The sequence below is a fragment of the Chanos chanos genome, chromosome 5, assembly GCF_902362185.1.
Source record: "Chanos chanos chromosome 5, fChaCha1.1, whole genome shotgun sequence".
Taxonomy (NCBI): domain Eukaryota; kingdom Metazoa; phylum Chordata; class Actinopteri; order Gonorynchiformes; family Chanidae; genus Chanos; species Chanos chanos.
The window spans coordinates 17,650,153-17,667,052 of NC_044499.1; the positions used below are offsets into that span (position 1 = coordinate 17,650,153).

The 16,900-nt window shown below is 40.2% G+C and overlaps 3 protein-coding genes across 3 annotated transcripts; all 3 read left to right on the forward strand.

The window, feature by feature from the left end:
* The first annotated feature begins 4,051 nt into the window (after positions 1-4,051).
* Positions 4,052-6,021, forward strand: LOC115813192 (TLC domain-containing protein 4-B-like). The gene is made up of 6 exons (XM_030775805.1): positions 4,052-4,206; positions 4,598-4,687; positions 4,791-4,849; positions 5,001-5,095; positions 5,398-5,471; positions 5,715-6,021. The coding sequence occupies exons 1-6, from the start codon at positions 4,052-4,054 to the stop codon at positions 6,019-6,021; spliced, it is 780 nt and encodes a 259-aa protein (XP_030631665.1).
* A 1,120-nt stretch (positions 6,022-7,141) lies between these two features.
* hccsa.1 (holocytochrome c synthase a) lies at positions 7,142-14,540 on the forward strand. The gene is made up of 7 exons (XM_030774571.1): positions 7,142-7,174; positions 7,876-8,018; positions 12,636-12,811; positions 12,969-13,117; positions 13,282-13,401; positions 13,517-13,603; positions 13,741-14,540. The coding sequence occupies exons 2-7, from the start codon at positions 7,901-7,903 to the stop codon at positions 13,931-13,933; spliced, it is 843 nt and encodes a 280-aa protein (XP_030630431.1). The 5' UTR covers positions 7,142-7,174; positions 7,876-7,900; the 3' UTR covers positions 13,934-14,540.
* A 634-nt stretch (positions 14,541-15,174) lies between these two features.
* Positions 15,175-16,684, forward strand: rwdd3 (RWD domain containing 3). Its single transcript, XM_030775971.1, has 4 exons — positions 15,175-15,256; positions 15,435-15,901; positions 16,322-16,437; positions 16,573-16,684. Exons 1-4 carry the CDS (start codon positions 15,175-15,177, stop codon positions 16,682-16,684), a joined length of 777 nt encoding a protein of 258 aa, XP_030631831.1.
* Positions 16,685-16,900: the final 216 nt, after the last annotated feature.

Consider the following 16,900-nt stretch of genomic DNA (forward strand, 5'->3'; position numbering starts at 1 on the left):
TTCTCGAGGAAAAAAAGAGGTGCGATGAAGTGTAGAACGCTCCCGCCAATCAGAATGTAGGCATACAAACTCGCTTTTGAAGATTTAGCTGACACTGGCAAAAGAAAATATGAAGCGTCCGTCATGACTGGACAACAAGAACTCAACGTTTTACACAAATACATCAGCATATTTATCTTGACTCGGTTATGAGTGAAGTACAAACGTGAAACAATTTCACTTTTATTGCTGTGTTTTTCATAAAACAAGTAAAACAAGATCGTCGGACGAGGATCAATGATCTTTAATTCATAACTAGGTTGCTCTCACATAATAATTTCAGAATATTCCTTAACTGTGTTCCACCTGTCCATCTAAAGAAAGAATAGTCAGAAGAGAGAATCTGAGAAGAGTAGAGAGGACCAGATAATGTGTCTGCCGTTGGTTTATTTACACACAAAATGTACGTTTACACTTACATACACTTAGATAGCATCATTTTGAATCTGTGGGGGAAAATAGATCATGTATCTTGTATGAGGCCATTACACAATTTGGAAAGAACTGGAAGGAAGAAAAGGAAGAATCCCGTGGTCATGATGACAGCTAAAAACAGAAAGAGGTTGAGGCCTTGATTTCTTGTATTCCTGTTGCTAGGACATCCCCATCTTCATGCATTGGACAAATCACATCCTTCTCTTTCCACATGTTTCCTGTGGCTTAAGCAGTGCTATCAAGGGACCTCAGTGTCCATAAACAGGAAACAGCTCAACAATGGTCAAAAACTGCACCAAACAACTCATCCTGAAAATCACAAGTCATTGAGGGATGTCCAGTTCTGCAACCTACTTAAGTCATTTGTTGTGTGTGCATAGTGTCAAGTGTCATGCGTAGCTTTAAAACTGATTAGATGTGTATAAGAAATTTTTGTGTATGAAAAAATCCATGGAAATCAGGATATGAGGTTCTATGAGCCTCTTTAGGAAATGGATTTATACTGGAGTATCATTAAATAGCCTCTTAAGATCTCACATATTTTGTAACTATGATGCTTTAGTTTGTTTATTTATTGATCGATTTATTGATTGATTGATTGATTGATTGGTTTTATCTATTTAATAATCTTCTTTCGTACGCTTGCAAGTTGATCAGTCGGAAGATTACTAGTGATTTAATCTTCATTCTTTTCACTTTTGGCCAGGTGCCAGATATTTGATAGAACATGATCATTGTTTAAAACAGCAAACAAATAAAACAACAACAAAAAACCCACAACTAAATCAGGAAGCTGTTAAAAGATAAGGAGAGTCTCTTGAGAAGAGCAATGTTGCAAGCATTGGGCATTAAGACATGAAGGTCTGTCTTTTCTTTATAGTATTTTTTTCAAATGTTGCAAAAATGTGACTTTTCTGTCCTTATCCTCACTGTACTGACATGCATGTGCAGTATTCCATCTAAATCCAGGCTTCCTAAATGCACATTTTTACTAAGTCAGGATGTAAATTATAACCTTTTAAAACTTTGAGCACAAACTGTTCGTTAATCCATCCCCACCGATACTGTTGCCTATGTAAGAGCATGTTAGTGACGTGATGAAAAATTGGTGGTACTTCCCCTTCAATGGCAATAAAACCATGGGCGCTTCTCTTGTTTTCCCATAAATCTGTCTGGAGCATTCCTTACATTCCTTTATTGGCTGTATTTACCACAGCAGCGAATCTGTGTCTCTCTCATGTGTTATGCAACTGAAACCAGTGCTCTGGCCAATTAACACACCACTCACAAGCCTGAATTTACATACTATTAGGACTAATTTTGGCTAGAATCTTCTGGAAACTCTGGAAAAATCATCCATCGTTTCCCCTATAGCATTATCTTAATTTAGGTATAATTTTGTGACTTGTCTCATACTTAAGTCATACGAATAGCGCTTTGTATAGTCAATGAAAATAGTTATGACACGAGGGACAGAGGGTGAAATGCGGCAGCCTGTATGGACGTATGGTTTAAATCTTTCTAAATCACACTGTTTTCATATAGCTACTAATGTGTGTTATTTACTTGTTGTGTGACCACACTCACACTGTGACTCTGTTGTAGCATCGAAATTAGAAAGGCAAGATGTTCTGTAATTATACCCTGTGTGCAGTGTGCAGATGGTGTTCTGAAGACAGGGCGCCATCCAGTGGAGAACTGTGCAGCTAAAATCACTGAAAACCAAAGGGCATCCTTTCATTTTTTTATTGCTTTTTCATAGCACAGATTTAAACCTTAATAACAGATCAAATGACCTTCAGTTTCTTTCTATAGTTAAATAAATAAGATTAGTATGTATAGTTGTTAGCCACAAATCATTGTAGTGATAGAAGAAAATTATTTTATTCTAATTCAGAGAGCATTTATATGATGAACAAGCTCATTAAATTTTTCTCTGCCTTACCACGTTCATGAATAATGTTGCTAACTGAATTAAATGATTGACTTGTTTGAAAATGAATATATGTTGTCTTGTTTAGAGCTGAAAAGCAAGGGGGGCTAGAGAGAGAGAGAGAGAGAGAGAGAGAGAGAGAGAGAGAGAGAGAGAAAGGAGGTGGAGCAAGCCTTGCACCTTGAAGCATACCATTTTCATCCTTTCTCATTTTCGCTCTGATACAAGAAGAACTCTGGAAATTACTTCATGAAAAATGTTGTTTTTCTTCAGAAACATTTAAATAAACTTCTCTTTAAAGTAAAAAGAGAGTGTTAATGGCTTGTTCAAGATGGAGGTGTCTTTTTCAACCTAAGGGAAAAGGTAAGCCTTTTTCCTCCAAGAATACATAGCAAAATTGCTCAAAATTAAATACGTCTTTTAAATTGGAGCATATTATATTCCAAAGACTTTAAATAATATAGTTACAAGACCCATGAGATGTTCTGCATTTTTGGGTCTTTAATCATTTTATTTATTATATGTATATTTATTTATGTAAATTATGCTCTCTTGGAGTTCTTACATCTGAAATTAACCAGGATGTAGCACACTATTATAATTGTGAGTCAGAATAGATATGTTCACAGTTGGTTGACCATTCTGAGGTGAAGTGGTTGAGATGGACAAGGTCTGTGCAATGCCTGAAAGTCTGGAGAGAGGCCTTTGTTGATGTCTCTCTGGTTTCTCTCCTCTGTGCTTTTCTCTTTCCTGCACTGGAGGGAACTTGATAACACCCCTGTATTTTGTTTCAGTAAGTCAGCATTTTTTGCCCCAGACTACCCCAGTATAGAATACATCATACAGCTCAAAGTCCTGGACACAAAATGTGTCTTTTCAAGGATGTTATGAGCTTCTCATTTGGCGCAAGGGAAAGAACTGAAAGGCATATTTGTCACCATAATACCAAACTGATTCCCATAATTTAATCATTTATTTTTGTGTTGCTTTGTGTGTGTGTGTGTGTGTGTGTGTGTGTGTGTGTGTGTGTGTGTGTGTGTGTGTGTGTGTGTGGGCGGGGGGGGGGGGGGCTTTAGTGTATGCAGGTTGGTTTTACTATCACCTATTTTGAAGCTATAGTCCTCAGACCACTCACACACACACAGAGTGTACACTATGTTATTTGATATCATTAAAACGCCTATAATTACTAAGTATTCTTAGTCTAAAATGGAACTTCCAGTGCAATGGCAACATTTTTATATTCATTTTGAGGTAATTTCGTCTTTTTATGGTATAAGGGTAACGTCTTTTTAAATGTAGGCACTGCCGCATCTATTTTTTTTAACTTTTACCCTTGTTTCTTGTGGGCATAATGATATCTTTCTATGCTGTCAAATGCATCTCATATTTCATACACCTTTTTTTTGGATTGTTCCTGTAACACACTGGGGACCAGTGAACTTGAATCTGTTGACCTCTGGATGTCAATACAGCTTTGTCAGCAGATATGTAAATGTATCCAGTGCTGGACTTCTGGCAGCGGGGAGATTCTGCGGCACCTTAGGTGGTGCCCTGGTGTCCGGCTTCCAGTATGAAGTTCCAAACATCTATGCCCTCTCTCTCTCTCTTTCTCGTTCTCTCGCTGTACAGGGCTAGACAACCATGGAGTCCTTCAGTCTGCTGATCGTGGGAGTCTCAGGATGCAGTTTCCTGATTTTCCAGTGGCTATTCCATAGAGGAATTCCCTGGGTATCCGCATGTCTCAGTTCTGGCTTCTCACGACTTGACCACAAGCAGAGGATAGAGTGGAATACCAGGTTCTATCCTCATTCTTAAAAACAGTCCAGCTTTTAATGATTTGTTTGCCATAGATCTCTCTAACCAGCTAATTTGATATTTGTGAGTATATGTACAGTGCATCTGTTCTGTTTGATGCATCCAGTGCCTACATGTTCAGTGAGTGTTAGGTCTGAAAGGGGTACATTTCTGAAATAGCAAAACCATGCTGTTGATAAAACAATTGTTCACTTCCTGTTGAGTGAAAGAAAAAAGTAAGTATAGCAAAAGGAACTGTTTATTAGGTTGTTGTTTTAGCTCCATTTTGTTCATTCTGAGACTTTCAAGTCTTAACACTGATGGAGGGGAGGTCTTTTTTTATTTGTTTGTTCTGTTTGTCTGGTTTTTCATTTGTGTCTTCTCCCCTCTCAGGGCTGTCTCTACATTTCATGCCGTGATGGTCGGACTCTTCTGTCTCTACATTTTTCTCTTTGATGAAGCCACTAAAGAAGATCCCATCTGGTTCACTCATTTAAAAAAAAAACATTCTGCTTAACATATTGAGTATTTTTTCATTAACACTTTGGTTTGAATTTACATTCATTGGTTTCTTTTGTGTTTACAGGGGAGATCCTACACTGGTACAATTAAATGTAGGCATTACTACTGGTTACCTCCTATCAGGTGAGGTGTCTGTTTAGTCAAGATTTTCTCCTTTCTTTGCCTATCTACCTGAGAGAAGCTCCCCATGCCATATTTTAATACAAACGCGCTGATGGCCTGATGGCGTATAACATTTTGAGACATGAGTGTCCTGTTCCTCTTTTTTTTCCAGATATGTTGCTTATGTTTTACTATTGGACATCAATAGGGGAGAAGTACTTCGTAATACATCATTTGGCAGCATTGTATGCTTACTATTTTGTTCTGGTGAGTTCTCAAATGCACACTGACAGATTTCATCACTAACAGGTTTTGTCACACAGCTTGTTCTTTCTCTTGTGTTTTTATGCGAAATATTTTTTTTTACCCTGTTATTTGCATTCACCACAAAAACAACAGATAGATAGAAATTCATGCATCCAGTTGGTATTCTAGCCATTTTTAAAATATTATTACTGTGAATTATAATGAATTAAACCAGTAACAACATTACTTTGAATACACCCTGCTGTAAACTAGAAATTTGTTTCTGAGACATTCTGGTTGATTTATTTTATTTTTTCTTGTAGAGTCAAGGGATGCTGCCTTATTTTGCTAATTTCCGCCTGCTCTCTGAGCTTTCAACCCCATTTGTGAATCAGCGGTAGGTAACTTACACGAAATGACAGACACCAAGTGTTATAGGAACTTTATTCAATTCAGTGAATCCACAGCAAGCCAACTGTTAGCAAATCATCGTATTCATACAGAACTCTACTCTGTTTCTGTAGAGATTTGTTTGTCTCCCAATGTGTTGTGTCTTTTCTGTTTTACATTAAGAAATATGACTTACTTTTCAAAAAACAATCTGTGCAATCAGTTTGTTCTGCTCTTTTTTTTTTTTTAGTTGGTTTTTTAAGGTGTTGGGTTATTACAAGCTCTCCAAACCCAATGTGGTCAATGGTGTAGCGATGGCAGCAGTGTTCTTCCTGGTGAGGATTGCGGTCATTCCTGTGTATTACGGTGACATGTATTCAGTCTACGGAACGGATGCCTTCTGCCGGCTCTCTGTGGCAGGCTGCATTGCCTGGATTCTCTCCAGCCTCTGTCTGGATGTCATGAATGTGATGTGGATGAGCAGGATTATACGAGGGTGCTTGAAGGTCTTGCAATCGAGCAGATGCGTGAAAGCTAAAACAAAACAGAAAAACTGAAATATGGTCTGAGATAAAGAAAAAAAAAAAGAGCCATAATTCTTTGAAAGAAAAACACTACCACCTACGGGTCCAGTCTTCTGAGCTCTTATAAAATCAGGCAAAACATGAAAAGGTAGTAAGTGCAGTACATTCTCATATGAACCATACATTATAAACATGAGAAAACACAGGTACTTTTTCTCAATATGGGCAACTAAGAATTCATACATTATGTAATTTCTGAATAAACATGTTAATGATCATAAATTTAATGCTGATGTATTTAAGCTTATGTTGTGTAACCAATAAACTGCTTGTATATGTAGAAATACAGAAAAAAATATAGAAATGTTTATTTTTTACATATACTAAAATACATTACATACTTCCAGACAAGATCGTCTCATCCTCCTCCTCCTCATCATCATCATCAGTAGTAGCAGTAGTAGTAGCAGCAGCAGTAGTAGTAGTTGTAGCGGTGGCGGTGGTTGGAGCAGTAGAATCAATACGTGGTCGAAATGGACTAAACTGATAAAAAAAAGGATGTGTTAAAATTAAAATTGTTCGCTAAGAATCATGCTTCCTGAGACACTAGCAGTGAACGAATACAACTGCTTTGTTAACGTCTGCCACCAATGACAGCCATGCAATCATTATGTTTCATGTGATTTATGAGAGAAAATGCCTGGCGTGCTTGATTATTCCAAATTTATGACACGAGCGGACTTGAAAATCACATGATACCAAAAGCTTACCATGGTTTTTTAGGTTTTTTTAAAAATCATGTTTTTACTATTGGGACTTCTCAAGCTTGGTCATTCTGCAAGTTTTTGTTTTTTTATTTTTTCCCAGAATGTTTTTATCAAACCTTTTACGGATTTACGCACATCCTACGGTTTAGTTTATTTCTGAGAAGAGCCTGTAAATTAACGGACTACTAGTAATCCTGATACTCCTGTTTCATAACGATCACATATTTCAACAACCTGAGTAAACTAGCTGATTTGTGATGCGTTCAAGTATACAAAGCGCACCATCCACATGCTATACAGGAATAGTAATCGACTCCCGATTCATCCAGCTCTTCAACGTACATCGGTGGTGAGGTAACGAATGCAATGCATTGTGGGTGACATAAGTTTGTTACGACATTGACAAAGGCGCTGAGGAGGTGAGTGTGAGCTCTACGTAACTACCGCTAAACTTCTACCAATGCTGTCTGTATTTCATGGGTTTTTAAACTATATCCCTCCGTGCTCACTGAATCATTTTGATCGATTGCAACTGAGTGAGGTAAACAAAGGCTGTGTCATTGTCAATGTCAGCTAGCACAAGCATGTTATTTCGGGAGTCTAGAATATTCCACCGATGAGGACCGTTGAGAAACGTCAGATCACAGCATACAATCCTCGTGTCCTTTCTTATGACATCTACGTCTTTGCTGAAAGATGTTTTGGGTACTTACATCTTCAACATCGGGGATTTCTTCTAGCAAATCAGTGAAATCTATACCCTGATAGCGTGGAGAACTATTTGCTTCGTAACAGGCTCATTAGACTGTAGTGTTGTTCTGAGATATATCACTTTGAGGGCAGTCTAACCACACAGATGTTTTAAGTATGCATCAAGAAATTATAAATCTGAATTGTTTAAGACAATTCCATATATAATCTAAAAACAGTTATTTTGGACAGGATGACATGTGTTTCATACCATTTTCCTCTTGGCTTCCCCCATCATGTCTCAGAGTTAACGTCAAACTAAACTGTCTTGCTCTGTGTACTATAGTGATGCTGAATTAGTGGTGCATGCTATTGTATATTTGTAAAATATACATATAAAGACACGGGTGTCATCTCTGATTTTTCGAAGGTAAATCTGAACGTGTGGGGCCATAATGATGGGCGATACTATGTCTAGTGCTGCCGGCACAGTCAAGGCAGAGGCTGTGGTCATGCCTGACTTTGGCAGGGGTCCACCACAAGGCTGCCCAATGCACCAGAATGTCAAACAAAGTAAGAATCTTATTTTTTCCTCTACAAAATGTGGTGATAGTGTCAATTAATACAGAGACAGAGAACTTGAACTACAGCCATACTTCAGTATGCTTACCAAGTTATCTGTTGCAAGATCCACCACTATTTCACGTATGTTACGTGAAGGTCATGTGTATCAACTTTCTCAGGATGAGATTACTGTTCTAGGACCAGTTTATAAGACAAATAAATACAATTACAGAAACCAATGGGCTCTACTCCTAGTTTAGCACTATCACTCTGATGGTACGTTTCCATTGCAGCGAATTTCGCTTTGCTCTCATTCACGGTAAGCTTCCATCGCAGCGAATTTTGATTCATTCATTCAGGTTGTATGGGGGCGAAATTCACTCTGATTGGGCGAAATCGGAACGTATCCGGCGACGCAAGTGAAATTGAGATGGCGAATCCCTAACTTTATGGAAATGAGAACCACGCGAGAACCAGTCAGTTAAGCGTGTGATGTATTTGGTACCTGATGTTCTCTAGAGAGGCGGGAGTAACAAAAAAAAAGTCTGACCGAGATGGCAGAGGCTAAAGGCTACATGTAGCATCTAACTTTTGAGCTAGTTGACCGGCTAACTGCTAACGTTATCTGATGGACTTGCTAGCAAAGTGTGTGCTACCTACCGCTACGTGACATATTTCTTTACAGCCCGGGATGTTCAAAAATTGACAATGGAGGAGAGGCTGATTACCGCTGTTTCTGGTTTTCCTTTGTTGTTCGACACATCTTTGTTCGACTACAAGGACACTGTAAAGAAGAACCAGGCATGGAAGAAGGTCGCGGAGATTGTTGGTGCACCCGGTGGGTTTATTATTATGCCTATCGTTTTGAACCGTGAGAGGTTGCTATAACGTTAGCTTACCTTGTTTCGTAGCTATCATTGACAGGCCCACTGCAGTTTATTTTTTGCAGGCCTGGATAAAATGGCTGTTGTATCCACTTTAGTGTGTTTCAAGGTTAAAAATAAAAGTTTGCCTTCAGTTTGTGTGTGTGTGTAGCCTTTAATTGAGGCTGATGAAGCAGGCTGCAGGAACTGCTTGCTGGTGGGATGTGCCCAGTGACGTAGTTGTGAGGCACTTGCACACTCAAGGAAATTTCCCCAGTTATATTCAGTTTGACTTTCCAACAAAAAAGATACAAAATGATCTTTTGTAACCCAGAATATAGTGATGACTTGTGAGAGTCGCAAACTTTTTTGTGTAGTTATGCTCTTGGCGTATGCTTTCGCATTGTATTTCGGCATCACACAGTTTAGATCTCCAGCTTATCACGCACTTTTTATAGGCTGATGAGTTTCTGGCTTTTTTTTTTTTTGGAGGAGACCAAGGAGACAAAATAATTACTGTGAGCACACAGGTGCAGGTTACATATTTATTGCTTCTCCCATATGCATGCTTGTTTTCCCATAGAGGACGTGTGCAAAAAAAAATGGAAAGGCCTCCGGGACACCTACAAAAAAGAAAAAAATAAAGAAAAGGATAGGTCCAGGAATGGTGTGGGGCTGGCGGACCATAGGCCATGGAAGTTTTTCAGGGCCATGGGTTTCCTGGCACCCTTCCTGGAGTACAGGGAGATGTCGGGGAGCTTCAGCCAGCTCCACACGGGAGGCAAGGAGGGCGGCCCCATGGAGAGCCAGGCAGCATCCCCTCAGGCACCTGTCCATGAAGACGGAACCCCAGACCCCCAGGAGGGCCAGGATCAACTGGACAGCCAGGCTAGGGAGAGTGAGGCAGTGGAGGGTAATTCCCCACTAGTCTCACAAACCCAACAGGGCCCCCGACCCCCAGGTCAAGTCCCAGGTCCCCCCAGAACCCCCTCTGGTCCACCGCGGAAGAGAGCAAGGAAGGAGCGGTTCAGCTCTTTCGAAGACAGGATACTCTCTGCTGTTGAGGGGCTCTCACCTCAGCCAGCCCCTCCAGATGAGGATGAGCTGTTTTTTAAAAGTCTCATACCAACGCTCAAAAGGTTGCCGTTGGCCAAGCGTTCTGAGCTCAAATTCTGTTTTCATAGAATGGTCTATGAGGCTGAAAAGGAGGAGGGTCTGCGGCAGTCCCAGATGTCAACACATCAGTAACCATTATTTTTACATGTAAATTAATGAAGCTTAAATAAATTAATTGAATGAATAAACACTGCTATAATAATGACTTGCTGTGATTTACCCGTACTATTGCTACCACTTAACGTACCACAGCAGAAGTTACCGCTTGTCTGAATACTCTTTCCCGTAGACCTTCAATTTGAAATCCTTACAATGCTTGTGCAACATTTGGAAATGGCCTTTCTGTGAGTAATATGGGTGGCTCTTAAAAGAGCCTTTGGTTGGTTTCATAGGCTACACCACGTGTTGTTGCCAGGGAACAGCGCCCTCTGCATTGAAATATGCAGAGAATGTCTCCTTTACACGGATGGCGGCTTTGGCAGCATCGTTACTGCCGACTTGAGGCACATCCCAGAATGCTGCTGTGCCTCTTTCCTGCCCTGGCAATGCTGCTGGGCTGCTGGTGGTCCTCCTTCCTGTGAAGTATGTGGAGTATGCGGGTAGCCTTCACGCACACCTCTGCCTTTTCTGGGCTGACACAGATGACGCGTTTGTGCATCCTCCACTTGCTGGAGAGCATGCCAAAAGCACACTCTACAGTTGACCTGGCACGGCTAAGGTGGTAACTGAAGACCCTCCTCTCCCTGGTTTGAGCCGGGGAAAGGTCGCAGCAGGTTCACCCACAAGGGAAAGGCCTCATTCCCCACAAACACATGTGGCAGTAGGCACCGGTGTTCTGCTCTAGTGATGGCACGGTCCCCTGGCAGGTCCAGGGTGCCATCTTTCAGGGCCTCACCAAAGGGGGAGTTGTTCAGTTTCCCGCCATCACTGTTCCAGCCGTAGCCACTCACGTCCAACATCTGGAATAAATACTCCACAACAGCAAGCAGCACAATGGAAAATGTGTGTTTGTAGTTGCGGAGAGAGATCCGGAATTGGAGGGGGCCTGGATCACAACATGGTTGCCATCCATGGAGCCCCAGCAGTTTTAGAAGAACCACCGCTGAAGGAAACCCTCAGCAATGGTATTCCAATCCTGCTTGGTTGGCACTTGCATGAAGTCATCCACAAGGCAGTCCCAGGTTGCCTGACAAACATCTCCAGCTATGTTGATCACAGTGTAGTGCCCCACCCAGTACCTGAAGCTGATTGCTTTAAAGGAGTCACTGGTGGCAAGGTATCTGTAAAAAAAAATTACAATAATAATAAAAACAATAATAATAATGACATCAAGTAATGATAATTATGGATGCTATGTAGGAGTAAATTGTGAACTTGCACGATCATAAATGTAGGCCTGCATACCATGTTTACTGGATTGATATTTAAAAAACAAACAACAAAAAAAAACCCTGTCATGCTGTAATTCAGACTTGACAAAGTACACTCACCGAATGCAAATAGCGAGACATTTCGCTGGCCCAACAGATTTGCGCATTTGACTGTCTCTCCTGGCTATCCGGGCCCGACTTGGCTCAGCGGGTCATCAAACTGTGCCTTGGTGGGCCTAAAATATTGCTGGAAAAGGTCGGCTTCCAAGCTCAGCTCTTGTACAAGTCAATGATACTCGCCGTGGGTCTTACGGGCCTGATGAATTGGATGAACCCAGTATCTGTGGTGACGTCGGCGTGTTCTCCGGCAATAAAGGAGGGTGAGTGCCAATATTCTGCGCAGCCGATCCACAGTGACAACAAGGATGACAAGGGGATTGCAAACCCATTTGTATATCCAAGCACTACCTCCCGAAAAGAACTCGAAATGAGCGTGATGCAGCCACGTTGGTGCATTTCCTTCTGTGTATTATTCTAGAACATGTCGATATTTGCGGATCATAATTTAATTGGCTTAACAGAATGAATTTATTCATAACATGAAGTGGAAAAGAGCGGGAGGTTACCACACTAGTGCATTTTATACAGTGTACTGCTCTAGAACATATTGATGTGTGCGCAGCATAATTTAATTGTCTTAAGAACATTTGTGTTTTAAAGCGCGAGGTAGGGTATCGTGGGTGATAGCAAAAACACATATTTGAATTTTATTCATGGTGTTGTTGTACAACATACCGATGTGCACAGCATAATTTGATTGGCTTAATAAAATTATTGTATTCAGAACATGAACAAAAAAAAAACGAGAGGTAATTAAATTGGTGGAAAGCATACACAACACAATGTGTATGCCATTTCATCACAGTTGACTGGTTGACTTCACAAGCTAGCTGAATCGCTTGCTACAATAGCTAGCTAGCTAGCTTGCCAACCAGCTATTTCACCGCGCCACAACTACAGTTGCTGCTAACAGGATAGCCAAATTTGCTTGCTGTTTTCGCGATCGCGCCCCCAGAGCGAAAAGTGGTAGGGTGAAATTCATGAGGCGTTTCGCTGTGTGGAAGCCTATCATGAGACACTTGATACTTATTGGCCCAGAAGTCATTGGTTTGGACCTCTCTACGTGCATAGCCCCACATATTGTGACTAAGTGATCATTTTTCTTTTTAAACCACAGTCTGTGCAATGAACATCATGATAATGCCTTTCTCCATAAGGTGTTCCACCACCAGAATGTCCAATGCATCAAGCTTCTGTTTCTGCCAAAGAGGAGGTGAAGAACGCTCCCTCTGTACCGGCGCATCAAGAACGAGCCTATGAGTTTGTAGAGTGTCCAATGAGAGCTGCCAGTGGAGTCAAACCCACACTGTCTGACATCAACCCAGCAAATATGGTACATGTACCATTGTGAAGTAGTGAAGTAGTTATAGCATTCGTAATTGTGGTAGCATATTGTTATGTAAATTTAATCTGGTTAATGGTACTGAAGAAAGTGAAAGTCCCTGGAATTGTACATTATTGCTCAATAATGATTTTACCTCAAACTATAGATGCCTCCACCCAACCAGCAGCCCTCCCCCGGCCAGCCCTTCTCCTTGTCTGTTGTTAGACAGGAGTCAAACATCCCTCGTTCAGGATCAGGGGATAACTGGGTGTACCCCTCTGAGCAGATGTTTTGGAATGCAATGCTGCGAAAAGGGTTAGTATCATCACTGCTTCTCCTCAGCTGCCTGTTCTCTCAAACTTAAGTCTCAAAAAACACCAATGACTGAGTACAAAAATTAATCTGTGATTGTGTTAACGGCACTACAATTAAAAAATTACTTGTAGTATTTATGATGTCTTTATGAAACTGCTTCACAGTTGGCGATGGAATAAGGATGATATAAACCAGAAGGATATGAACAATATCATCAGGATTCATAATCAGAACAATGAGCAGGCATGGCAGGAGATCTTGAGATGGGAGGCTCTCCATTCAAAGTCAGTACAAAATGAGGTTTCTGTCTGTCCCAAATATCTTCCAGAGGATTGTGGAGATTTTGTGAATTGTCACGTTGAGAATAATCACATGTTTTGTTTTGGGTTTTTTTTTCAGAGAATGTCCATGTGGGCCTTCCCTCATACGATTTGGAGGCAAAGCAAAAGAGCTCACCCCAAGGGCCAGGTTTCGTCACTGGATGGGGTAAGTGACCGTTATATAGTCAGGGTAGGAATTTAATCTCTGTGCTGTAGTTTTTATTACATTTCGTGTATGTCATGAACACTTTTTAGATATATCTAATTCTTTTTAAATATATGTATTTTTTTAAATTCTTGCAGGCATGAACTTCCATTTGACAGGCATGACTGGATAGTTGATAGATGTGGAAAAGAAGTCAGATATGTAATTGACTACTACGATGGAGGTCAAGTCCCCAGGCACACCATTCTAGATGTTCGTCCAGCCTTTGACTCACTTGAGTCAGTGTGGGACCGCATGAAAGTGGCCTGGTGGCGATGGACTTCCTCATAAATGACATCTACATAATGTAGAAAATCGAGGTCTGTAAATACAGTCATTTATATAGGTATAGAGGGTGAAGAATTGTATTTATTGAACAATCTCAGTTATAAATGACACAACAAAAGTTATTTGCTTTGATGGGAATGGTTTAGGTTAATATTCAGAGACTACTTCTCAACGGTTACCATTGCTTGTGATGTAGATATGCTTATTTCTGCCTGCTCTCATCAAATTGTGTGTACTCATGAATGTTTGGGATATTATGATGGCACTGTGTGCTGTGGTGATGGTGAGGGAGGGACGTTCTTTGTTTTGAAATGTATACTTGTAAAATATATATACAGCAATATGTTAATCTCTCACCTCTCAGAGCATTATTCTCAGTGTATGGAAGAATTTCAAGGAGATGCTCACATGAACAAATCAAATTGAAGATATTTCTGATGCCAATCTATCAATGACTGAAACTGTACTGTGAACCTATGAGGCTTGGCAATTTTATTAAATTGTGTCTGAAAAAACAACGTGGTATGTGACTGGCAACCATTTTCAGTTTGATTTATAATTCAATGATTCAGTTCTGTATTGCTCAGTTAATCCACATGCTTTTCTTCCTTTGATGCTTTGGCAGCAATTTCTTGATGCAAATAAATTTATTTTTGACAAAAGCAGTGGTTTCTGCTGAATGGTATAGGCTGTTCCATAAATTACTTGTTCTAAGGAGTGTAAAGGGTTAGTTTAATGGCAGAGCTGAAGTTAAACATAATGGATAGTGGCTGAAGAGTAACTGTGTTTTCAAGCCGATTGGGCTAAGGAATTGTAACACTCACTGCTTTACTCATTTTGCTCCTGATGAGGAGCATAGGTCAGTCCACTGTATGTTCACTCTATGATATTTCCCATCATGTACCTGCAAAGCAGAGCTTTTTAATAGAAACCCTAGAGCAGAGTGCTTCACATATTGGTTCGTTCAAGAATAATGCTAACTGTGACCCCAGAGGAAAGCACAAAGGTTGTTAAGCCGTTATTTCACCCTTGAAGCAACACCAGAAAAGAAAAAAGGTATACAAGAAAATTACACATCGTATTTTGCGCGCAAACGAAATCTCAGAATTCAGTTTATATGACACGGAACTGTTCTTCGGAATATATGTTTCTACACGAATCATCACGTAGGCAACCGTAGTCATCTTGCGGCTATTTAAATACTTCACTGTTAACTTATGTGATTGTTTACTCTTGCCACTAATATGTCAACAGAGGCATTGGACGAAATGGATGTTTTATCTTCGATATATTGCGAAAAAGACGAATTTGAGTTACTCGAATCAGGTGAGCTTGTTTAAACTTTTAGCTGTCCCTGGCTAACTCAATTTTTTAGGAGGCAACTCAGCAATGAAACACAGTCTTAATAACACATGATTTCTCATAATGTATAGAAGCTCTAATGAAGAGCAAGTCGAAACCGCGATCGCTGAATATTATGTCAATGTTTTCTTTTATCATTCAGCGGAGCGGGGACTCGTATGCCGCATAAACACAGTGGCAGAGAGCGGCAGAAAGAAAATACTACTGAGCGTTACTTTCCATCTTCCCTCTGACTACCCAAACAGCCCACCAGATATCTGCGTTAGCTCTGAAGACCTTTCAAGAAAACAGTGTCAAGATGTTAAAAACAATTTAGTCGACAGAGTACGGACACTTGCACCCGGGCCCATGGTTCACGACCTAGTAATGTGGCTACAAGAAAATTTCGATGACATAATTACGACTTCAAGCAGCTCCTCTGTTCAAAACGAACAGGAGGCTGATGTAGAGGGCACGTGGATGGCCTTGCTTCATTTGGATCATATGAGGTCCAAAACTAAATATATTAAACTAATTGAAAAATGGACTTCAGATTTGGAACTCACGGGAAGACTTTATACTGGAAAGTTGATACTGATTCTGCTACAAGGAGCAAGGAGAAATATTAAGGTACATACGGTATTATAACAAGGTGCATATCTTATTTAGAGGGTGCCACATCCGTCCCTCAAGTTTGACCTTTTCTGTGGACAACAAGCACGTTGTTCACTGCAGTCCCTGGAGCATCAGAAGTCAAATTAATATTAGGAAATGCCGTTAAGGGATTAAACTGAAAAGGTCACAACTAGTTTCTACTTTGGCACAGAGGCTATGTAGACTATTTGCTATTTTACTGTCAGTTGACTGAAATTTTTAGTAAGATGTGCATAACCTATTTGCCCTTACTCATTTCATTTATCCATTAAATTAGACTATTTCTGCATTATTTTGACCCAATACAGTAAACAGTATAGTAATGAATAATTGAAAAAATCATCTAAAGTTTCACATTCCTCTGGCCTGTTGAATGATACTTTTTTTCCTCTGAAGGAGTACATTCACCTTCAGAAAACGGTGAAAGTTGATGTTGATTCATCAGGGAAACGCTGCAAAGAGAAAATGATGAGTGTCCTTTGTGAATTGCCACTTTCAGGACATCTTAATCAGTAAGAACTTTTGCTTTTGTTCTGCGCCTAGTTTAATTCCACTACCACATTAGGCCATGATCATTACAGTAAGTCTCTCTCTCCTCCCCCCCCCCCCCCCCCTCTCTCTTTCTTTCTTTCTTTGTCAACCCCCAGGATGTCCTCTTTTGAAGTAAAAGAGATTGCATCTCCCGAGGAACTGAGAGGGGAGTTTGAAGCTATTGGCTTGTCACATCTTTACCAAGAGTTTGTGCCTTCATTAGTTTAATGTAATTCCCTCTCTTATTTGTACAGTTTGTTCTTGCAATTTAATTTCTCAAATCCCCCAGTTAAATAACTCATCCAACCTGATGTTATTATGAGCCGATCATCTTTTCTCTCACACTTTTTGCTTGATGCGAAACACTGTAAGATAAAATTTGATTGGTTATTAGTTAAATAATTTTATCAGCCTTATAACTGAAGCAGTTAAGTACTCTTGCCT

Excerpts from the sequence above, each read along its gene's own strand:
- rwdd3 (XM_030775971.1), top strand. The coding sequence starts at position 15,175 with ATGTCAACAGAGGCATTGGACGAAATGGATGTTTTATCTTCGATATAT. Across the intron at positions 15,257-15,434 it reads ATTTGAGTTACTCGAATCAG|CGGAGCGGGGACTCGTATGC; the intron begins GTGAGCTTGTTT and ends TTTATCATTCAG. Across the intron at positions 16,438-16,572 it reads CTTTCAGGACATCTTAATCA|GATGTCCTCTTTTGAAGTAA; the intron begins GTAAGAACTTTT and ends GTCAACCCCCAG.
- hccsa.1 (XM_030774571.1), top strand. The coding sequence starts at position 7,901 with ATGATGGGCGATACTATGTCTAGTGCTGCCGGCACAGTCAAGGCAGAG. Across the intron at positions 12,812-12,968 it reads ACATCAACCCAGCAAATATG|ATGCCTCCACCCAACCAGCA; the intron begins GTACATGTACCA and ends CTCAAACTATAG. Across the intron at positions 13,604-13,740 it reads AGGTTTCGTCACTGGATGGG|GCATGAACTTCCATTTGACA; the intron begins GTAAGTGACCGT and ends AAATTCTTGCAG.
- LOC115813192 (XM_030775805.1), top strand. The coding sequence starts at position 4,052 with ATGGAGTCCTTCAGTCTGCTGATCGTGGGAGTCTCAGGATGCAGTTTC. Across the intron at positions 4,688-4,790 it reads ACTAAAGAAGATCCCATCTG|GGGAGATCCTACACTGGTAC; the intron begins GTTCACTCATTT and ends TTGTGTTTACAG. Across the intron at positions 5,096-5,397 it reads ATGCTTACTATTTTGTTCTG|AGTCAAGGGATGCTGCCTTA; the intron begins GTGAGTTCTCAA and ends TTTTTCTTGTAG.